This window comes from Perognathus longimembris, chromosome 14 (genome assembly GCF_023159225.1).
Source record: "Perognathus longimembris pacificus isolate PPM17 chromosome 14, ASM2315922v1, whole genome shotgun sequence".
In the NCBI taxonomy this organism is placed as follows: domain Eukaryota; kingdom Metazoa; phylum Chordata; class Mammalia; order Rodentia; family Heteromyidae; genus Perognathus; species Perognathus longimembris.
In genome coordinates this window covers 32717767-32741853 of record NC_063174.1, presented here as the reverse complement: position 1 = coordinate 32741853, position 24087 = coordinate 32717767, and the positions used below count along the sequence as shown (strand labels likewise).

Genomic DNA, 24087 nt, shown 5'->3' with positions numbered 1-24087 from the left:
GCTTGAGACTGTCTCTGAGTGGCAGACTCTTGGAGGGACAGGGACTCCCCTCCCTTGAACCCCATAACTTGGACCACTCTCAAAAAAACATTAAGTTTTCATTTCCTAGAACAGCTTAGTGAGGAAGACTTTATATCTTTTTCAAGTAAGGATGTCCTCGGGGGCTGGGAATATGGCCTAGTGGCAAGAGTGCTCGCCTCATATACATGAAGCCCTGGGTTCGATATCCCAGCACCACATATATAGAAAATGGCCAGAAGTGGCGCTGTGGCTCAAGTGGCAGAGTGCTAGCCTTGAGCAAAAAGGAGCCAGGGACAGTGCTCAGGCCCTGAGTCCACACCCAGGACTGGCAAAAAAAAAAAAAAAAAAAAAAAAAAAAAAAAAGATAAAATAAGGCTGTCCTCTTTTCTCATGCATTGTCTCCTTACTATATTATACGTGCTTTTATATAAAACACAGTGTTCCAACCAGTGAGGGCTAGTATCTGTGTGTAGGCCTATGAACTCAAAAGATTAGGACAAAGAGAAAAAAGAAAACCTTTTTCCCCTCTAATTCCAATCTTATTCAAATCTATCCACTTCGTTCCTTCTTGTGGAAGCTCTGTTCCTGTTCAGGCCCTCTCAGTCATCAGATCACAACAATCATCTTTTGTTCTGTTTTACTTGTTTTGTTTTGGAGACTCTGTGGAGCCCAGGTTGAACTCCATGGTCCATTCTCCCCTCTCGGGCTCCCGCCTGCTAGGATTCTGTTTTTCCCAGCTGACTCCTCACTGGTCAAACAGTCAGCAGCCCCGGGTGAAAGTTTGTATAGTTTCCCCCTCAAAGTAGGGACTCTTCACTTTGGATCTTTGACTTTGACCACAGAGTAAGAATTTCCATACAAATCACAACTACAAGAACATTTGGCAGACCTTTACTGAATAATCAAGCAAGCAAGCAAGCAGAAAAACAGAGACACTGACATGCCGTGTGGGTACTCTAAGGGAGACACTCAGAGCTCTTTGGCATTGGGATCTTTATGTGATAAAGCAGGATCTTGCTGAAAGTTATGAAAAGATAACAGGTTTGTTTTTTAAACCTTTGCTCTTAATCACTCCTGGTGTTAGTTTCTGACTGTTGTCTAGCTTGCAGATCTTCATGTGACTCACTCTTTAATGCAAGAGCATTTCTTCCAGGAAAGAATGAAATATGGATACTGGGTCCAACTAGTGCTATCTTGGCATCTTGGTGAATGATGGGGGGGGGGGCACTTTCTGAAAACTCTTTTTTTTTTTTTTTTTTTTTTTGCCAGTCCTGGGCCTTGGACTCAGGGCCTGAGCACTGTCCCTGGCTTCTTCCCGCTCAAGGCTAGCACTCTGCCACTTGAGCCACAGCGCCACTTCTGGCCGTTTTCTGTATATGTGGTGCTGGGGAATCGAACCTAGGGCCTCGTGTATCCGAGGCAGGCACTCTTGCCACTAGGCCATATCCCCAGCCCTTTCTGAAAACTCTTAGAGGTGAAGTCCCACCCCTACCCCCAGGTGATAGGTGCACCTGAATTCCTAGAGGCAGGGGCAGGGACTTGGACAATAGGTTACTGTACCTGACAGGCTTTGAACTCTTGAACTCCCTGTGCCCCTGCCTGCTGACTATGACCCTATTTAGGCCCCCAACCAGCTCTGCTTTCATTTCACCATGCCTCACGCCTCCTGCCTCTGTTCAGGTCACCATGGCGTCCCTCTTCAACTCTCCATTAGAGTTGATCTGTTTTGTTGAGATTGTTTTTCTGCTTTCTTTACAACCCTTGTGGCTCAGTTTCCTAACAGTATTAAGTGCATTCGAGGCTGCAAGTTTTGGGGGTGATATGTGTTCACTCCATCCCTGGCTTTCTAATAAGGACTCCCGATTCAACCTCTCAAAATGTAGCTTCTCTCTCAAATTCCCTTATAACAAGACTGCATCCTGTCACAAAGCAAATGCTTATCCTTAAATAAGGAATGCACTCTGTTGTCTCTCAGGGTATATTTAGAAGCAAAGATAAAAAGGTCTGTTTCTGCTGCATTTCTAGATGCCATTCCCTAGGCCACAGTTTTCCAATCAACTCCTGCCTTGATACTTGTTCCTTTGTCTCAATTTTATGGGTTTTGGGGTGGTTTTTTTTGGCTTGAACTCTGGACACTGTCCCAGAGCTTCATTTGCTCAAGGCTAGCACTTTACTACTCGAGCCACAGTGCAACTTCTGGCTCTTTCAGAGTGGCTTATTGGAGATAAGAATGTCAAAGATTTTCCTACCCTGGCTGGCTTTGAACTGTGATCTTCAGAAAGCCTCCTGAATAGTTAGGATTAATGGGCATTAGCCACTAGTGCCTGTCATCAATTTTATGTCTTTTATGTTTGCCATCAGCTTTGTACTCTAGATGTCAATTCCACCCCCCCTCCCCCACCCTTCAGTCCTGGGGCTTGAACTCAAGGCCTGGGTGCAGTCCCTGAGCTTTTTTGTGCTTAAGGCTAGCACTCTACCACTTGAGCCACAGTGCCACTTCTAGCCTTTTCTGAGCACTTTATTGGAAATGAGTCTCATGAATTTACCAGATCTCAGCCTCCTAAGTAGCTAGGGTTACAGGTGTGAGCAATCAGCACTCAGCAATTTCTTCTTTTATACCATGAGCAATTGAAGGGTCAGGATAATGACTAATTCCTCCAAGACCACAGCATAGCAAGTGGGATGGGGAAGAAAGAATAACCTGAAATGTAATATTTCTAATGACTTAAAGGCATGGGACATTTTCCAGTCTGTTTCTTGGAGGTACTTCAAATTCTTTAATTACAGACATTCGTGTTGCCTGAAATAACTTCCTGGAAATAAATATTAGACTTCAGAGATCTTGTAATAAACACGGCTCTTTCTAGAAGACAAGTTTGTAACTTGTGAGGCAGAGAATACTCGAAATCAACCTTATCTAACTTAAAATTCTGCCCACTACATTTAGCCACTAATTAGAGGTTTTTTTCCCCCTGCGTAATTATTCTATTAGAACTTAGGAAGAAATTTCACATGTAAGTCAAGAATACCTGTGCTTCCTTAACGTGTACCAAAACACCTGTTGAATGACACGTATTTCGAATTTGTAGGCGAGGGGGTTTTGTTTTTCTTTTCTTTCTCTTGAGTGGTCCTGGGGCTTGAAACTTGGGCCTCTTTGTGCTCAAGGCTGGCGCTGTACCACCTGGGCCACAGGGCCACTTCCGGAGTAGCTTACTGGAGGGAAGAGTCTCAGGACTTCCCGCTCCTGCTGACGGTGCACGGCCAGGAATCCTCAGACCTCAGACCCCTGAGTAGCTAGGATTTCAGGCGTGAGCCACCGGTGCCGGGCTCCGTCCAAGCAGCTGTTAAAACACATCCTGGCTGGGTCTTGGTGTCTACATCTAATCTCGCCATCACCAGCCAATTGGCACGTGGCTTTCCGGACGTCAGCTCTGTAATTATTTTCTAATGACTGGAGTGGACCGATTCCGGGCATAGTGTTTACTTCGCCTCCATTCATCATTCTCCACTTGGCTCAGAGCCAACACTACGTCCAGCTGCTTGGTCACCAGCAATTGCGGAAGGTGGTGCCGAGCAGTGGCCTCTCCTGGTGGGCCACGGTGGCCTGGCGGGGAAGGCGGGATGATGGGGGATGGAGAAAGGGGGCGCGCTGTACCCCTCTCGCCGAGCGCCGCGACGCCAGGCGGTGGTGGTTACTTAAGGAACCTCACGTCCGCCGCCCGCCGAGCAGGGGCTTACAGGAGCGCGGCTGGGGGCGGGGCGGCGCGCGCAGAGCGGAGGCTGCGGCGGGAGCGCGCCGGGCGGGCGGGGCGCGCCGGCGGCAGCGCGCGGCGAGGAGGCGGGTGGGGCGCGCGGCGAGGAGGCGGGCCGGCGGGGCGCGCGAGCGGGAGCGCGCGGGGAGGAGGCGCGCGGGGCGGGAGGGACGCGGCGAAGGAGGGGCGCGAGGCGGCCGCTGCGGCCTGTGGCGCCGTCACCAGCGGACTCCGGCGAGCGCGAGGGCAGCGAGGTGCGGCTTGCCCGCTGGCCAGGCGCGCGGAGACGGTTCGGCGCTTCGCTCGGGGCCGGCTCGCCGTCCCCGCGGGTCCCGTTAGCATGTCGCTGAGGCAGCACCTCGTTCAGCTGGCCTGCCGTCTGCAGGAGCCGCAGAAAGTGGCCAGTTTCCAGCGTCTGTGCGGGGTGGAGGCGCCGCCGACCCGCTCCGCCGACCCGCCGAGGGAGGAAGATGGGCAGGGGGAGGCGCCGCTCGTCGGGGACGTCCGGCGGCGAGGGTGGTCGCCGGGGACGGCCGGAGGCCCCCAGCCGCCGGGACACGATCGCAACCCGAGTGCCGCCAAGGTGGCGGGCGGCGGCGCCCCCAACGGCGTGCGGAACGGGCTGGCGGCCGAGCCGGGCCCGGCCGCGGCGTGGTGCGCGGGCTCCCCGCGCCGCAACTCACTGACGGGCGAGGAGGGCCAGGCGGCCCACGTGAGCAACTGGCCGCTCTACTACCTCTTCTCCTTCGGCACCGAGCTGGGCAACGAGCTCTTCTACATCATCTTCTTCCCCTTCTGGATCTGGAACCTGGACGCCGTGGTGGGCCGCAGGCTCGTGGTCATCTGGGTGCTGGTCATGTACCTGGGCCAGTGCACCAAGGACATCATCCGCTGGCCGCGGCCCGCCTCGCCGCCCGTCGTCAAGCTGGAGGTCTTCTACAACTCCGAGTACAGCATGCCCTCCACCCATGCCATGTCCGGTACCGCCATCCCCATCGCCATGGTCCTCCTCACCTACGGCCGCTGGCAGGTAAGCGCCCCGTGACGCCCCAGTTCCAGAACCCCGACTTCCCTGGTGTCGGTATGGTTCCGTGGGGCTACTCCCCGCCAAAACTTCTTCCACGGTTTTCACCCCTACCTGCAAAACAGACTTTTCCTCGGGTGGCGGGGGGAATCAAGCGATGGGGAACACCTTATAGGCGTGCCCTTTATATTTTTAGTAGCACCTTTCTTGGAATCCAAAGGAAACACTTTTCGTGCGTCTGTTCTCGTTGTCCTTGGGCTGGCTTTCCAAACTCTTAACTTCTTGCTTTGTATGCATCGTGAAAATGACTTGTTTTTCAAATTAATCGCTTGGTAACCAAGACTCTGCCCCCCCCCCCCCCATCTCTGCCACAATAGATGTTGCCTTCCTCCCAACGGATTGTGTTGCAGAAAGTACGTAAAGTCCCTTGGCTTTGTGCAGAGATGGTATTTACACAGCAGTGGTGTTGAGCTAGTTCCAAAGCAAGGGAGGAAGGAATTTTAAAGTAGAGTTGCTCTTCTTGAAAGTTCCTAGAGCTGCATTTAAGGGTGGCTCATTTGCTGAGAGACAAAACTTTATCCTCTGGGTCACCGGTGTGTGGAATTTCAGTGTGGAGCTGACAGAGTATTACTGTAGTATTAACTTATTAATTGTAAAAATGTGTGATTTAAAAGTTTATCTTACAGCTAGGGTTGTTTGATCAGACTAGCAGGTTTACAAAAACGGCAAATGTAGATGGAAGACTGATAATCAGGTGTGTGTGTGTGTGTGTGTGTGTGTGTGTGTGTGTATGAGAGAGAGAGAGAGAGAGAAAGAGAGAGAGAGAGAGAGAGAGAGAGAGAGAGAGAGAGAGAGAGAGAGAGAGAGAGAGAGAGAGAGAGATGGTCCTGTGACTTAAACTCAGAGCCTGGGCGCTTGACTGTGATCTTTTTTTTTTCTTTCTCAAGGCTAATGCTCTACCACTTGAACTACAGCTCCACTTCCACCTTTTGTAGTGCTTAATTGGAGATAGAGTCTCACAGACTTTCTTGCTAGGGCTTCCAACCACAATCCTCAGATCTCAACCTCCTGAGTAGCTAGAAATACAGTCATAAGCCACCCAACGAATTTTTTTTAAATATAATTTTGTTATTCTTTTTTTTCAATTAAATTTTATTGACAAGATGTTGTGCAAAGGGGGTACAGTTACATGATAAGGCAGTGAATATATTGCTTGTGATATCTTACACACTCATTTTTCTTTCCCTTCCCTAGATCAGGTAGGCATATATACAATATCCAGTGTACCAAAATCATATACAGCAGCCACGTAGGGTACGCCACAGCAAATTCACCTAGAACTTTAAAGATAACGTCAACAGTAGAATCCTCCTGTGTCTTTCTCTTGGTTTATTGTTATTCTTAAGGTGGTGTACAGAGGGGTTACCATTTCACAATTCAGGTAATGCATACATTTCTCTTTTGGACAATTTCCCCCCTTCCTTTGCTTTCCCTCAGTTTCCCACTCCCATCCCTGCCCACAAATTGCATAGTTCCTGGGGGTGAGTTTTTAATGATCCTTTTTATTTTGCCTACTTCCTTTGGCCACCCAGTTTTGAGCTCTCCTTGGTTACTATGTTTAAAAACCAAACATCATTCATATAGAAGCAAAGTTTATTCTTAAGACCACGGAGCTGGCATTATCTGTCTTAAACTGTAAAATCTGTTAGTCTTTGGACCCATCTCTTAGGAGTAAGTTAAATCATTATGAAGAATCTACAGAAAACAGATTTCCTCTATTTTTTTTTCTTCTACTGCACAAAATTGTCATACATTGAGAAATGTGCAGTCTGTGTCAAACTCCATTATGGTAAGTCTACTGAATTCATATTCCATGTCAGTAAAGGTCAGACTTTGTTCCCAGGCATAGTGAGGTGTGTAAGTCCCTCTCACTTTTAGTAGCCTAGAAAATCTACCATATACACAGTAAGAGTGGCAGAATTGGGAGGGAAGAGTTTCAGAGAAAAGTTTTATTTTTTAACTACTTAATCAAGGGAGACGAATGTATATTGACATTCATATTGTAAAGTAATGCTACCTGTTTCTTTCTTTGTTTCATTTTGTTATAAGACAAAATGTTACATCCCAGGCTGGCAGAACTTGCTCTGTGGCCCACCTAGGCTGGCCCCAAGTTCTCAATCCTCCTGCTGGGGTGCATGCACGTGGCCAGCACACGTGACACCACACCTGGTTCAGAATTTCACTTAATCCAAATATTTCACAATTTTTAGATTGATAATGCTGGGGTGAAGCTCAGTGCTAGACATCTGCCTTGCTTTGCACCAAGTCCATCCCCAGCATCGTATGTTTACTAGTTAATTATGATGTTTCTCTTCTTTTCATGGGACTTTCAGGACTTTAAGACTGAGAGGCCCTTTACAATGCCTCCTCAGTAAGTATGTTGTACGCTCTTAATATTAACAATCTAAGTTTTTTTTTAAGTTACTATGGAACATGTTAAGAGGAAGTGAGTAAATAATTTCACTGAATCATTTCTGGGATGTAGCTGTCAGTATTACTTGTTTTTGTTTTATTTTATTGCCAGTCCTGGGGCTTGAACTCAGGGCCTGAGCACTGTCCCTGGTTTCTTTTTGCTCAAGGCTAGCACTCTAGCTCTTGAGCCACAGAGCCGATTGCAGCTTTTTCTGTTTATGTGGTGCTGAGGAATCAAACAAACCCAGTACTTCATGCATGCTAGGCAAGTACTCTACCACTAAGCCACATTCCCAGCCTGTCCCTGAGCTTCTTTTGCTCAAGGCTAGCTAGCACTCTAGCTCTTGAGCCATAGAGCCACTTCCAACTTTTTCTGTTTATGTGGTGCTGAGGAATCGAACTCAGGGCTTCATGCATGCAAGGCAATCACTCTACCACTAAGCCACATTCCCACCCCCATCCCCCCTTCCAGAGTTATTTGAATGATCAAAAGAAGCTTACATTGCAATTTGTAATTAAGTTAGTATATTTAGTTCAAAGTTTGGGAAATTTGTATATCATGCAGTTTTATAAATGTGAGCTGGAGGGCTGGGAATATGTCCTACTGGCAAGAGTGCTTGCCTTGTATACATGAAGCCCTACGTTCAATTCTTCAGCACCACATATATAGAAAAGTCCACATGGCTCACATGGTAGAATGCTAGCCTTGAGCAAAAAGAAGCCAGGGACAGTGCTCTGGCCTTGAGTTCAAGCCCCAGGACTTGCAAAAAAAAAAAAGTGAGCTGGATAAGATAGAAATCATCAGTTGTCAGTCATTTTACAGATGTGGAAACTGACCAGTTACATTAGAATTAATCTTGTAATGGCTTTACTTTACAATTTCTACTCTAAATTTGAATAAACTTCTAAATCTGCATACTTATTTTTAGTTCATTATTTTGAAAGAAAGACTTCCTAATGTAAAAGTTCTATTTTTTTAATAATTCAGTAAAAACAGCAACACTCAAATGACATTTTTGTATCAATGTATTTCAAACAAAGGTACCTTCTTGTATGTGGGCTGATTTGGTTCTCGTCAGAATTGGAGGCTTCTAGTTGCAAAATGAGTGAGAAAGGAGTATTAGCAAGTAATTAGCAAATAATGCAACCAAACCTGGGGTTGTAATCTTCAGTTTTGGTGGCTGTTCTGTCCTGCCCAAGGGAGTACACTCAGGACTGGTGTGATTACTTGGGTGTGTCCGTGATGCTGAAATACCCCTGGAAAATGAATCTACTCTTCTGGACTCCATTCCTCCCTACCACATAATGTTGCTGCCCTCCTTGAAATTTGCTCAAGATTTCACCACTTACATGGACCTTGGAAATTGTTTATACTTCATTATTTCTCATCTAGTCTTAAAACTATGCATAGCAAACAAACCTGGGGGTTGTTTAAAGTACCTGTACATTATTAACACTCTCAACATTCTAATCTGTTAGATAAGGAACATCATGCTTCACTGAAGCTAGTAACTCTTGCTTCTGAGAAGCAATAATAGAGTGTAACCTCTATTATCCCAAACAATCTTTCTCTACAACTATTATCTCAGCTCTTTTGCAATTCCAGTCTCGGCGTTCTTAAATGTGTGTTCTGTGATGGTTTGAGAAAGACAGTGTGTTTCTCCTACAATGAGGAAACTGAAAAGCCTCTGGCCAAGATAATGTTTATTGTTCTTATTTGAATAATTTAAAATGTTTGCAATTTGAATTGGGAAAACATGAAGAAATATATCAGATGTATACATTTTCTTCTTAATAGTTTTTATTTTTGTCAGTCATACAGCTTCAAATCAGGGCCTATGCGATAGTCCTGAGCTTTTGTCCTTAAGGCTCATGCTACCACTTTGAGCCACAGCTCCATTTCCTGTTTCTGGTGGTTAATAGGAGAAAAGAGTTTCATGGGGACTTTCCTGCCCAGCTGGCTTCCAACCAGCATCTTCACATCTCAGCCTCCCAAGTAGCTAGGGTTACAGGAATGAGCCACTGGCGCCGGGCTCCCAGAATTCTTAATTTTTAAATAATATGGCATACAATCTGTTTTAATTTTATATATGATTTAACATTTAATAATGTTTTAAGGTTTCACGTGAATTTCATTTTTCTACAGGGCTTCAGTTTGTTTTGTTTTGGTAGTACTGTGATTTGAACTTGAGGCCTCCCACTTAGTTAGCTTTGTTTTAATTTTTGGTTGTGCTAGTGATTGAATCTAGCACCTCACTGATCATTGTAAGCATCTGCTATACCCCTAAGCTATACTCCAACTCTGCTGCCTGTTTTTTGTTTTTAATGATCCATGAAATATGAATTCTTCTTCTTTTTTTTTTTTTGCCAGTCCTGGGGCTTGAACTCAGGGCCTGAGCACTGTCCCTGGCTTCTTTTTGCTTGAGACTAGCACTCTGCCACTTGAACCACAGTGCCACTTCTGGCCATTTTCTATATATGTGGTGCTGAGGAATTGAACCCAGGGCTTCATGTATATGAGGCAAGCACTCTTGCCACTAGGCCATATTCCCAGCCCTGAATTATTCTTTTTTAAATTTATTTCTTTCTTTATTGTCAAAGTGATGTACAGAGGGGTTACAGTTTCATAGGTAATGCAGTGCATACATTTCTTATTGAACTTGTTACTTCCTCCCTTATCCCCCCCACCATCTACCCTCCCCTTTTCCCTCCCCCCCCAAATATGAATTATTCTTTTGGGGGGGGGGCTGGTCCTAGGCCTTGAACTCAGTGCCTGGTTTCTTTTTGCTCAAGGGTAGGTAGCACTGTGCCACTTGAGCCACAGCGTCACTTCTGGCTTTTTCTATATATGTGGTGCTGAGGAATCAAATCCAGGGCTTCATGTATATGAGGCAAGCACTTTTGCCACTAGGCTATATTCCCAGCCCCCTGAATTATTCTTAAATAGGAAAAGCCCAGAGTATTTTGTGACATATGAAAGTTAAGTGTAACTCGAGTTTCACATCTAAATAAATGATGCAGGAACTCAAAAGTGCCCATCCTATATTGTGTAAGATTACTTTGGGGATAGAGCAGTGGAATTGAGGATTGTGACAGACAGACCACATGGTCCACAGAGCCTGCGTTGTTACTATTTGGCATCCAAAAACGTTTGCTCATCCCTAACCAGGTAGTGTCAATGGCAGTAGAAAAAAATGGATGGCTGGGCACTAGTGGCTCACACGAGGAATCCTGTCTGCTCTGGAGGCTGATATCTGAGGATGATGTTCAAAGTCAGCCCAGGCAGAAAAGTCCCTGTGAGATTCTTTTTTTTTTTTTGCCAGTCTTGGGCCTTGGACTCAGGGCCTGAGTACTGTCCCTGGCTTCTTTTTGCTCAAGGCTAGCACTCTGCCACTTGAGCCACAGTGCCACTTCTGGCCATTTTCTATATATGTGGTGCTGGGGAATCCAACCCAGGCCTTCGTGTATACGAGTCAAGCACTCTTGCCACTAGGCCATATTCCCAGCCCCCCTGTGAGATTCTTACCTTCAATTAGCCACTCCAAAACCAGAAGTGGTGCCGTGGCCCAAGTGGTAGAGCGCTATCTTTGGGCATAGAGAGACTCAGAGACAGTGCTCAGGGCCTGAATTCAAGCCCCACATCTGACAAAAAAAAAAAAAAGAAAGAAAAAGAAAGAAAGAAATGGATTGGTAGGTTTTTTTGTTTGCTGATTTACAGGGCTGAGGCTCAAACCCAGGGCCTCAAATATGTTAGGAAAGCTCTGTACCACTGAGCTACATTCCCCGCCTGAATTTTATAGATATTAAAGTAGACTTGACAAGTTAAATATGACCTTAAGAAGGAGAATAGGCAGGTGCTAGTGGCACCTGGCTGCAATTCTAGCTACTCAGGAGGCTGAGATCTGAGCATCATGGTTCGAAGCCAGCCCAGGCAGGAAGCCCTGAAGACTCTTATCTCTTGTTAATCACAGAATATTCGGAAGTGGAGCTGTGTTTTAAGTGGTAGAGCACCAGTCTTGATCAAAAGGAGCTCAGGGACATCACCCAGACCCAGAGTTCAAACCCCAGTACTGTCAAATCAAACAAACAAAAAAACTGGAGGAGGAAAAAAGTGTTATTCCCATGTGACCTGTTTGAAATGCTAAGATATAGTTGAATTTGTGTAGATGCTAAAAATTGACTGCCCTTGTATTTGGGGAAAGTGAGCTGACATAAAAGAGATTGTTTTAGTTTTAAATTGTGATACTGGGTATTGAAGTCAGGATCCCACTCTTAGGCAGGTGCTCTACCACTTGAGCCATGTTCTTAGCTCTGTCTTTAAATATGTTTTTTGAAGTATCATTGGCTGTGCTGCAGTTCTAGCCATGTTGGTTCTGGTCAGAGTTGTTGTCTTTGGCACTTAAGTAGCATGGTGAGAGTGGATCATGTTGCCCTGAGAAAGACACAGTGAGAAGAACAGAGGAACTTGGACAAACCTCTTAAGATGTCAATACTTAAAGAATGGATAGAGGAAAAATAGCCCATAATAGAATCTGACAAGTATCCACTGGTGAGGTAAGAAGACACCTTAGAGAATATTTAATTAAAGGTGTGGGGAGGGGCTGGGAATATGGCCTAGTGGCAAGAATGCTTGCCTTGCATACATGAAGCCCTGAATTCGATTCCCCAGCACCACATATTTAGAAAACGGCCAGAAGGGGCGCTGTGGCTCAAGTGGCAGAGTGCTAGCCTTGAGCAAAAAGAAGCCAGGGACAGTGCTCAGGCCCTGAGTCCAAGGCCCAGAACTGGCAAAAATAAATAAATAAAGGTGTGGGGAGGGAAGGGGGTTCATAGTAAATACATCTGGAGTAGGTTAAACATGAAGAAAAATGTATTTGCAGAACATAGTGGGCATTTCATAGGAGACAAGGGCAAGAGCAAGCTGCAGGGCCTCCTGAGGCTGGGAGCCAGGTCCTGGGATGTGACTGGAACTAAATGCCCACTATCCCCCTTCACTGGATTGCAGTGTTGCTTTTATACTCCTTTCTCTTTTCTGTGTTTTGGCATGTGCATGTCTGCCTTACACTAGTTCTATACTATTTACAAGTAAATTACTGCTAGATCTGAAAGAATCTGATTGGCTCATCCCAGACACCATGTCTGTTTTGCCACAGCAAGTGTCTGTGCTGCATTCAATAGCAGTGGTTAAACGAGCAGTTTCACTGTCCCTGGCTGCTTTTTTGCTCAAGGCTAGCACTCTACCTATTGAGCCACCACGCCACTTCCGGCTTTTTCTGTGAGGAATTGAACCCAGGCCTTCATGCATGGTAGGCAAACACTCTACCACTAAGCCACATTCCCAGTCCCAATTCTTTTGTTTTATTTTATTTTTTGCCAGTCCTGGGGCTTGGACTCAGGGCCTGAGCACTATCCCTGGCTTCCCTTTTGCTCAAAGCTAGCACTGTACCACTTGAGCCACAACATTACTTCTGGCTTTTTCTGTTTATGTGGTACTGAGGAAACCAACCCAGGGCTTCATGCATGCAAAGCAAGCACTCTACCGCTAAGCCATATTCCCAGCCCCAATTCATGAGACTTTGTGGGGTTTTTGTGGTTTTTTTTTTTTTGCCAGTCCTGGGGTTTGAACTTAGGGCCTGAGCACTGTCCCTGGCTTCCTTTTGCTCAAGGCTAGCACTCTGCCACTGGAGCCACAGCTCCACTTCTGGCTTTTTCTGTGTATGTGGTGCTGAGGAATCGAACCCAGGGCTTTGTATGTGCTAGGCAAGCACTCTACTGCTAAACCACATTCCCAGTGAGACAATTCTTTAAAATAAAATTTCTCTTTCTAGCTGGGTGGCTCATGGCTGTAATCCTACCTATTCTGGAGCCTGACATCTGAGGATCTGAAGCTAGCCTAGGCAGGAAATTCTGTGAGACTATTACCTCCAATTATTCACCAAAAAGCCAGAAGTGGAGCTGTGGACTCAAGTGGTAGAGCACTGGCCTTGAGCAAAAGAGCTCAGGGACAGAGTCCAGGCTCTGAATTCAAGCCCTAGAACTGTCATGTATGAGGGCTCATCATGCACATGTGCACGCGCGCGCACACACACACACTCTCACACACACATAAATACTAACAGCACTGGCTAAAATGTAGCTCAGTCATAGCGTGCTTGTCCAGAACACAGGAGACTATAGGTTCAATTCACATCAACACAAAAATAAGGAAAAAGACATAGACTTGACACAAGACAGGTTTGTTTTTTCTTGTAATTGCTTTCATTGCAAGTCATTTTATTGACTCTTTACACTAACATCAGTGAATGTGAATGGAACATGTTACTATATAAACTAGTTTAGTAAAGCATTATCGGGAAGAATAAAGCTGTTTTCTTGAGTAACTGAAGGAAATGCTGAGAGCCGTTTTCCTGTTATCAAGGACGCGCAGTGAGAACATTAGATAATGGTATGAAATTAAAAGCATCTGGGGTGTAACTCAGTGGCAAGCCCTGCCTTAGATGCTCATTGATGCAACCAGGACATCAAGTGATCTAATAAAGGTTTAGAAAACCTTTTTTTATGTATTTGAAAATAATGTAAAGGGCTTGTAAAATTTTGTTTTCATCATTTTACTCCCTTAACTCCTTTCTTTCAACTCTACTCGTCCAACCACCTCAAAAATTTCATTGAGATATTTGAGGTAATCTGCTCTTTCTCCTTTATAAACCAACTATGTGTCCACCCATTTTTTTTTCCTCCTCCCCTGTAACCTCAGGATACTCAAAGTCCACGCTTCCACAGGTGACTTTCATACCAAGATATTCTTTACTTTGCCCTTTTTATGTTTTCTACCCCCAGTAGCCCACCAGAATTTTTCTCCATAAGATTATCATTTGACATTTTATTTCATTTATTTATTTATTTAGTCAGTTGTAGGGCTTGAACTCAGCCTGGGTGCTGTCCCTGAGCTCTTCAGCTCAAGGCTAGAGCTCTACCACTTGAGCCACAGTGCCACAGTGCCAGTTTTCTGGTGGTTAACTGGAATAAGGGTCTCACAAACTTTGCCTTGGGCTGGTTTTGAACCGTGATCCTCAGATCTCAGCCTCCTGAGTACTGGGATTATAGGCGTGAGCCACCAGCCCCTGGGTCCTTTGAAATTTTTAGTGGAAGGCACAGAGGTAGAAAGCTCATTACAAAGTGTTCCCCTCCTTTGTGGAGCTGTGGCTCAAGTGGTAGAGCACTAGCTTTGAGCAAAGGAGCTCAGGGACAATGCCCAGGCCCCGAGTTCAAGCACCACGTCTGACCCCCAAAAAAAGAAAGAAAAGAAAAGGATAAAGTGTTCCCCTCAAAGAGGAGAGGAGGCACATAAGTCACTGATGAAAGAAAGGGTGATAATTCCCAGTCCTTTTCTAGAGAAGAAAGGACTTTCATAGGGACTGGGTTCAGGGGTTGTTCAGTGGCTCTTTCATTTTGGACCATATTAATATAATGTCTCCTATCTGTCCTCCATCTATAGTGTAAAAGCAAAATAGAGCCAACTCATCCTTAGAAGAATGTTGAAACAAGATTTCATTCACTTATTCATCCTTGCAAAAGTGTTTCTTGAATGTGTGCTATGAGCTATGCTTAGACTTAGGTGCTAGAAGTAGACTGGGGCTTAAAAACACATAAGCATGAAATCCTGAAGTACAATAGTACAGCAATTGATTTTTTATTTGCTTGATTTTCTCTAAGTTCATTAAAGTAGCTTTCCTTTTCTTCCCCTTTAGTATCCTCTCGCATACGGACTGATTCTCATCCCTTGCTGGTGTTCCCTAGTCTGTATAAGCAGAATTTACATGGGCATGCACTCCATTCTGGTAAGGAAAACCTTATATCCTTATTGCTTTACTTTTTTGTGAGATTGATAGACAATTTTATAAGTTTTTCTGAAATTGAAAATGTTATAAGTCTTTGTGTTGCAGAATATCAACATGAATACTTGTGAAGTAATGTAATATCACGTTTCATTCATAGAAACAGTTTTCAGCAGTCACAGTAGCCAAATATTGTTCATTCTTTTATTTTCTTTTGTGCCAATACTGAGGCTTCAAGCTCTTGCTTTGCTTTTCCACTCAAGGTGTTGTTTTACTACTTGAGCCACATCTCCACTTCCAGTTTTCTGCTGGTTAATTGGAGGTAAAAGTCTCTCAGATTTTCTTGTCCAGGTTGGCTTCAAACCTCAGTCCTCAGATCTCAGTCTCCTCAGTAGCTAGAACTACAGGCATGAGACACCAGTGCCTGGCTTGTTTATACTTTTAGTTTTTCTTTTTTTCTTGTCAGTCTTGGGACTTGAGTTCAGGGCCGAAGGCACTGTGCCTGAGCTCTTGTGCTCAAAGCTAGGCTCTGCCTCTGTTAGCCACTGCTCCACTTCTGTTTTTGGGTGGGGTGTGTGTGTGTGTGTGTGTGTGTGTGTGTGTGTGATAGTTTTTGCTTTTGGGGGGTTGGGTTTTTTTTTTTTTTGAGGGGTTACTTGGAGATAAGAATCTCAGGGACTTTCCTGCCCTGGCTGGCTTTTAAGGCTGGCATCAGACCTCTATCCTCAGATATTAGCCTCCTGAGTAGCTAGGATTATAGGTGTGAGCCACCAGTGTCCAGCCCAGTTTTGTTTTCTTTTAGATTCTCTTTTGTGTTTCCCCTATTTATGTATCTAAACCAACGTCTCTCTTATAGAAACCAGGAAGCTGTCTACAAGTCATTTAATATGTGCTGACTAGAAAGCACATGGGCTTAAACTGTGCTACTGCCATTTGTACTTATATATGAAACTACTTTGCTCCATCAAACAAATTTAGGAGCGGGTCACCAGTGGCTTACGCCTGTAATGCTAACTACCCAGGAGGCTGAGATCTGAGAATCATGGTTCAAAGTCAGCCCAGGTAGGAAAGTCCATGAGACTGTTATCTCCAATTAACTACCAGAAAACAGGAAGTGGTGCTGTGGCTCAAGTGGTGGAGCACTCGAGTTGAGCTCAGGAATGCCTTCCCTTCAGCTTTTTTGCTGGTTAATATGTAAGAGAGTCAAAGGATTTTATTTTATTTTTTGCCCAGGCTGGCTTTGAACTGCAATCCTCAGATCTCAGACTTCTGAGTAGCTAGGATTACAGGTGTGAGCCACTGACATCCAGTAAGCACTATATACTTACACTTCGTTTTGTTTCCCCCCACCCCACCTCCACCCCCTGTGCTGGTACTGGGGGCTTGAACTCAGGGCCTGGATGTTGTTCCTTAGCTTTATTTGCTGAAGGATAGTGCTCTGTTACATGAGCCAAAGCTCCACTTACAGCTTTTTTTTTCCCTCGGTGTTTAATTGAATGTAAGAGTCTCATGGACTTTCCTCCAGGTTGGCTTTGAGCCAAAAGCCTCAGATCTCAGCCTTCTGAATAGCTAGAAGTATAGGCATGAGCCACTAGCACTTGGCCAATTACATTTATTTATTCATCTATTTTTGTTTGTTTTCTGGTCCCAGGGCTTGAACTCGGTCTGGGCACTGTCCCTGAGCCTCTTTTTCTCAAGGCTAGTGCTCGACTACTGAGCTACAGTGCTACTTCTAGCCTTTTCTGAGTAGTTTATTGAAGATAAGAATCTCACAGACTTTCCTGTTCAAGTGATCCTCATATCTCAGCTTCCTGAATAGCTAGGATTTTTTTTTTTTTTTTGCCAGTCCTGGGTTTGAACTCAGGGCCTGGGCAATGTCCCTGAACTTTTTTTGCTCAAGGCTAGCGCTCTACCACTTGAGCCACATTCCCAGCCCTCACAATTCCATTTTTATAAAAAGAAACAAAATTCAAACCAAAACAGAACAAAACAAGATACAGAGAAAAGTCTAGAACAGTGAGCATTATGAGTTTTAAGGTGATTACTGCTAGATAATAACTATTATTGTTTCATCTGTATTTTCTTAGTTTTTTTCTACAGTGAATATGTATTAAATTTGTTTTTTAGCCAGGTGCTGGTGGTTCATACTTGTAATTCTAGCTACTCAGGAGGCTGATATCTGAGGATTATGGTTCAAATCCAGCCTGGGCTGGAAAAGCCTGTGAGACTCTTATCTCCAGTTAGCCACCAGAAAACCAGAAGTAGAGTTCTGGCAGAGCACTAGTCTTGAGTGAAGAAGCTCAGAGACAGTGCCCAGGTCTTCAACTCAAGCCCCATGAAAAAAGAGAAAAGGGAAAGTAGGGGGAAGGAGAGGGGACATGGGGGAAGGAAGGGAGAGAAGGAAAGGAGAGTGATTAAAAATCCACTTAGAGGACCGAGTGGAAGTGGCAGTTACTGAGTGAAGAATGTTCTATATCTTAATGGAGTGGTAATTACCAAAGAATATACACTCATCAAATTTATCAAATTACTTATTGACTGTACATTTCAGTGTATATAGATTTTTTTTTTGCCTGTCCTGGGGCTTGAACTCAGGACCTGGGCACTGTCCCTCAGTAGCTTCTTTTGCTCAAGGCTAGCACTCTACTACTAGAGCCGTGGCGCCACTTATGGCTTTTCTGTATATATGGTTACTGAGGAATCGAGCCCAGGGCTTCATGCATGCTAGGCAAGAACTCTACCACTAACCCACATTCCCAGCCCCTTATATAGATTTTTCTAGTTCATGTGAACTAGAAAGTTAAAAACATCAGACATGCAGTACAATTTCATGGACAAGTTCTTCAATACATTAAAGAACAGATAATTCTAACCACAAACAAACATAGAGAATTAAAAAAAAAGGAAACACTACTCAATTCATTTTTTTTTTTTGGCCAGTCCTGGGCCTTGGACTCAGGGCCTGAGCACCATCCCTGGCTTCTTCCCGCTCAAGGCTAGCACTCTGCCACCTGAGCCACAGTGTCCCTTCTGGCCGTTTTCCGTATATGTGGTGCTAGGGAATCGAACCGAGAGCTTCATGTGTAGGAGGCAAGCACTCTTGCCACTAGGCCATATTCCCAGCCCCTACTCAATTCATTTTTAAGAAGCTACTGTTGAACTAAGGACGTGGTTCAAGTGGTAGAGTGAGTACCTGTTTATTTAGCAAGCATGAGGCCTTGTGTTCAAACTCTTACTACTTCAAAAAAAGGAAGCTTGTAACGTTATACTGTTGTCCGTGGGTGTGGTCACACACACCCAATCTCCCATGTGCTCCAGAAGCCAGAGGCGGGAGGATCATGAGTTTCTTCTGCTGGTACTGAGATCATAGGCCTGTGTCCACACATCTGGCTCCCTGTCACATTTTTTGGTTTTGGTCACTCATGGGGCTTGAGCCCTGGGCACTGTCCCTGAGCTCTTTTGCGCAAGGTGAACATTCTCTCACTTTGAGCCACAACACCACTTCTGGTTTTCTGGTGGTTAATTGGACACAAGAGTCTCATAGACTTTTTCTGCCCAGGCTGGCTTTGATCCCTGATCCTCAGATCTCAGCCTCCTGAGTAGCTAGGATGATAGGCGTGAGCCACCAGTGTCCAACTTTTTCTGTCACTTTTGAAATAAAGTCTAAACTCTTTCCCTGACTTATAAGGGCTCTATGCAGTGGGATTTCTGCCCATGTCCTTGACCTTGTTTCATATACTCACTGGTTGTTTCACAGTCTCAGTTTCCTGAACATATCTTTTCTGCCTTAAGGACTTTGCCTGTGCCCTTGGAATTCCCTCTACCTAGAGCAAACCTCTAAAGATAGGGCTGGCTCCTTTTTCAATCACATCATGGCTCAAGTGTCACGTTGTCTGACATGCAGGCCTCTGTAATTCTTTAATAGAGTCCTTCATGACAATAACTCTTCTTCCTATTTAAGTTCCTTCAAACATTTACAGGTATCTAGACCCCTATAGCATTTATCTGCTTTTCTCACTTACATGACCGTCATCAGTCTTTGCCACTAAAATGTAAGCTTTACCACAGCAAATGAGTTTTAGTGCCTATGACATGGTCAGTTTATAAAGCTTATTTTGAGAATTTGACTTTGTAAAATTCATATCTATTCAACATTAGACTTGCTATATATATATATATGTATATATATATACACTATTTTTAAAGGCTACAGATGGTGTACTAAACAACTGTACTTTGATCTTTTCTCAGGACATTATCGCTGGATTCCTATATACCATTTTAATTTTAGCTGTCTTCTATCCATTTGTGGACCTGATCGACAACTTCAACCAAACTCACAAATATGCTCCATTAATCATCATTGGGCTTCATTTAGCTTTGGGGATCTTTTCTTTTACTCTTGACACCTGGAGCACATCCCGAGGAGACACAGCTGAGATTCTTGGAAGTGGCGCTGGAATTGCCTGTGGCTCTCATGTCAGTCATAGCATGGGTCTACTGTTAGACCCTCCTCTAGACATTCTACCTTTAGCTAGGCCCCCCATTACTGTAATGCTGTTGGGAAAAGCCATATTTCGCATCCTCATAGGAATGGTATTTGTACTAGTAGTCAGAGATATCATGAAAAAGACTACCATTCCTCTGGCCTGTAAAATCTTCAATATACCATGTGATGATATTCGAAAAGCGAGGCAGCACATGGAAGTTGAACTTCCCTATCGGTATATAACCTATGGAGTGGTGGGTTTCTCCATCACATTTTTTGTTCCCTACATATTTTTCTTTATTGGGATCTCTTGATGGAAAATACTATGTATGCTATGAAAGGAGGCTATCAGTTACTGGCATCTAAAAATACACCTGAGGTCAAAGTCAAACCAGAGTAAGACTTTTAGAAGAATTTAACTGAAAGAGTTATTTAAGAGAATTCTTACGAGTGAGTGCATTTTATTACTGCACATCCAGATAGTGTTTTAGACAAGCTGAGCTATTGCAATACTGAGAAAATGATAATCCATTTAAAATGTTCCTGTAATATTTGGAGAGTTTCTCATTGTTATGAGTTCAAGTTATATATAATATATATTAAGGTACGTAATATGTAATTATATCTCTAATATATGTTATATATAAAATATACCTGTTTTCTTTTGAATTGTGGAGAAGTGTATTACAAAATCAATAACAATATGCAGTTGTGGCTGTGTATTTAGAATTAATACAGGCATGTTGTTCTTCACAAATGTATTTCCCATTATATCCTGTGGGAGCCAGTTCCTAATTGAGTTGCAGAATCTGTTTGCCATCTTGTACTGATCTCCTGCCTCCTTTTACACTGCCATCACCTTTCACAGTACCCATGGAATTGAACATGGGGAATATTTTTAATGGACCAAATTATCAGGAAAATTAGGTGTTGGATTCTTTATTTTTTAAAGTTCTGTACACTGTGTTGAATGTACTTTTGTTGCCGTTGTTTTGGGTATCAGTTTAATGATTCAGGTACTGAATTTTATTGCTTGCTAATTGTGCCTTTTGTTGCTGAGTTAAGAAGTATATACTGTGATGTAATAGTAAGACTCTAATTATCATAAGTTACATATAATCAGGCAAATATTTAAAAATATATATTAAACTAATGAGGATAGAAGTAAACAACTCTCATCTGTATGTAGAAAGAAATGGCAGAATGGGCTAACGTTTCTCACTAATTTATTGGAAAGCTAAATGGATAAGTATTTCCATTTTTGTAAGTATTTTTCTGTGCATTGTAAGTTAGAGGAATAAGATATATTTTTTGTACATTGTCTTGATTGTTTATACTGCAGGTAGATGTTACATGGAAATGTAAAAATTTATAGGCGGGACAGTGCACACACTTCATATGGAAACAAAAGCTGTTTTTCTAAATTATTTGGAAAGGTTTAGACTTCCCAGTGTTAACTTTTAATACACATTCTTTAGGAAAATTATAAAATAAAAAAAATAGTGTCAGTAGATTAGATCCTATTTTCTTTCCAACATTTTATTACTTTCAGAATGGAAAATTGGGGAATAGTATTAAACTATTTTTCTGTCTATGCCTTTATGTTTTTATGTGTGATTATAATTAGGTTAACATTAAATTTATTTATAGTAGGATTTTTCATAAATAAGAGAATTTACTTTCTATGTAAAGGAGCATCAGGAATGGGATTACTGATTTTAGTGCAATATCTAGGTGATTATTCACAAGTATCAATTAAGATATTTCTATTTTGGACAGTGTAACTATTTGAGCTAATATTTTTATAATTCTGATCAAGAATTAAGGGGCATAGCAACTTGTAGCAAAACAAAATCTGATCATTTTAAGTAAAGCTACTTAATTTGTTCTCTAGTTTAGAAGAAACCAACACTCTTAGGAGCTGTTTATTGGTATGATGGAAAATGTGAAAAGAGCTTTTCTTTCAGAATGTGGTTGATGACTTAAATTTTAAGGACTCTCATAATGTGTGTCTCTGCTGTCCTATTAATTTTTATGTATAGCTTAAAAAGTATTTGAAAATACTCGATTTCTTTTGTGTTTCATTTTCCGTCTTATAACAGTTCTACAACAAATGTGTTTTAAAATAAAAGCCAAATTCAAGATTCAAGGATATTGATTTGTTTTGTTTGCTTCTGTATTATGTAGTAAATAATTTTAGATGTCAGCTAGGATTTTCATTTTACCAGGCTTTTTCTCTGAGGCTTTTTTGGGGGTAGGAGTGCAGTACTAGAGCTTGAACACAAGTCCTGGACACTATCCCTTCGCTTTTTCTCTCAAAGCTAGCACTCTACCCCTTGAGCCACAGCTCCACAGCTGGCTTTTTTTTTTTTTTTTTTTTTTGGCCAGTCCTGGGCCTTGGACTCAGGGCCTGAGCACTGTCCCTGGCTTCTTCCCGCTCAAGGCTAGCACTCTGCCACTTGAGCCACAGCGCCGCTTCTGGCCGTTTTCTGTATATGTGGTGCTGGGGAATCGAACCTAGGGCCTCGTGTATCCGAGGCAGGCACTCTTGCCACTAGGCTATATCCCCAGCCCCCACAGCTGGCTTTTTGGTGGCTAATTGGAAATGAGAGTCTCATGGACTTTCCTGCCCAACCTGACTTCGAAACTTGATCCTCAGATCTCAGTTTTCCAAGTAGCTATGATTACCAACATTGAATTACTGGTGTCAGCCCTCTCCCTTCTTGGTAGAGCAATTTCAATAGGTTTCATTGTCCTGTTTTCATATATAGTTACATTCATCCCCATTCACTCTTTCTGTTAGCCCTCCTACTCCACTGGTAACCCAACCTAACAGAGCCTTGATTACTTTCATATTTTATTTCCTTATGTATTTATTTTTTGTGCCAGTTGCAGGGCTTGAACTGAAGGCCTGTTGTGTTGCTGTCCATAGCTTTTCTTTTCTTTCCTTTTTTTTTGGCCAGTCCTGGGGCTTGAACTCAGGGCCTGAGCACTGTCTCTGGCTTCTTTTTGCTCAAGGCTAGCACTCTGCCACTTGAGCCACAGTGCCACTTCTGGCCATTTTCTGTATATGTGGTGCTGGGGAATTGAACCCAGGGCCTCATGTATATGAGGCAAGCACTCTTGCCACTAGGCCATATCCCCAGCCCCTTTTCTTTCCATTTTGCCAGTCATGGGGCTTGAACTCAGAGCTTGCACACTGTCCCTGGCTGCTTTTTGCTCAAGGCTAGCACTCTACCACTTGAGCCACAGCACCACCTCTGGCTTTTTCTATGTATGTGGTGCTGAGGAATCAAACCCAGCGCTTCATGTATGTGAGGCAAGTACTCTACCACTAGGCCAAATTCCCAGCTCCTGTCCATAGGTTTTTGCTCAAGGCTAGCACTCCACTTCTTTAGCACAACTCTGCTTCCAGCTTTTTGTTGTAAGAATTTCACAGATTTTCCTACCCAGGCTAGGTTCAAATCTGGATCCTCAGATCTCCTGAATAACTAGGATTACAAGTGTGAGCCACCAGTACTCAGCTGTTTTTATTTTTATTATGTGAGTGTGTGTGGTATGTGTATGTGTTTACTGGTATTGACAATTAAACTTGGGGGCTTCTTTGGCTTTTTCTGCTCTTTGGTTTTTTTCTGCTCAATGCTGGTGGTGTACCATCACTTGAGCCATAGCTCCACTTCCAGCCTTTTCTAGACATTGGAGTAAAGAGTTTCATGACTGGGGCTGGGAATATGGCTTAGCAGTAGAATGCTTGCCTTGCATACATGAAGCTTTGGGTTCAATTCCTCAGCACCACATAAACAAAAAGCTGGTAGTGGTACTGTGGCCCAGGTGATAGAGTGCTAGACTTGAGCAAAAGAAGCCAAAGACAGTGCTCAAGCCCTGAGTTCAAGCCCCAGGATTGGAAAAAAAAAAAAAAAGTTTCATGAACTGTTCTGCCTAGGCTGCCTTTGAACCACAGACCTGATCAGATCTCAGCCTCCTGGGTAGCTAGGATTATAGACGTCAGCCACCAGCACCTGGCCCATAATTGTTTTTAGTGTGTATTAAATATACTAAGGGATTCACTGTGGCATTTCAGATGTGCATGTATTTTAAATATGAATAATCTTGCTATCTCTTTCCCTGCCCCTCTGCCCAGCTCTGCTGCTTTTTGGCAGTCTGGCTATTTTCACAGTATTATTTCTACCAATCAATCCATGAACATGGGAGGTTTCTCCATTTTCTAATGTCTTCCTCACTTTCATTAAAGTTTTATAGTTTTATTGTAGAGATCTTTCACCTCTTTGGTTAGTACACAGGTATTTTACTGTTTTGAGGCTATTTTGAATTGAATTGTCAAATTCTATGAAAAAGTTAAAAATGGGATATGTAAGGAAGTAAACATTAATTTTTAAGCCTCAACTGACTTTTCCTAATTTGTCATTCTCCTGGCTCCAAACACAGAATCTATATCTGATAATAGCAAACTAGGAACGAGATAAACTGTACTTT

The 24087-nt window shown here is 43.4% G+C and overlaps 1 protein-coding gene across 1 annotated transcript; it reads left to right on the top strand.

Annotated features, from left to right (window-relative positions):
* The first annotated feature begins 3981 nt into the window (after window positions 1-3981).
* Window positions 3982-21656, top strand: Sgpp1 (sphingosine-1-phosphate phosphatase 1). The gene is made up of 3 exons (XM_048362252.1): window positions 3982-4803; window positions 15018-15107; window positions 19356-21656. The coding sequence occupies exons 1-3, from the start codon at window positions 4114-4116 to the stop codon at window positions 19905-19907; spliced, it is 1332 nt and encodes a 443-aa protein (XP_048218209.1). The 5' UTR covers window positions 3982-4113; the 3' UTR covers window positions 19908-21656.
* The last annotated feature ends 2431 nt before the right edge of the window (window positions 21657-24087 follow it).

Excerpts from the sequence above, each read along its gene's own strand:
- Sgpp1 (XM_048362252.1), top strand. The coding sequence starts at position 4,114 with ATGTCGCTGAGGCAGCACCTCGTTCAGCTGGCCTGCCGTCTGCAGGAG. Across the intron at positions 4,804-15,017 it reads TCACCTACGGCCGCTGGCAG|TATCCTCTCGCATACGGACT; the intron begins GTAAGCGCCCCG and ends CTTCCCCTTTAG. Across the intron at positions 15,108-19,355 it reads TGGGCATGCACTCCATTCTG|GACATTATCGCTGGATTCCT; the intron begins GTAAGGAAAACC and ends ATCTTTTCTCAG.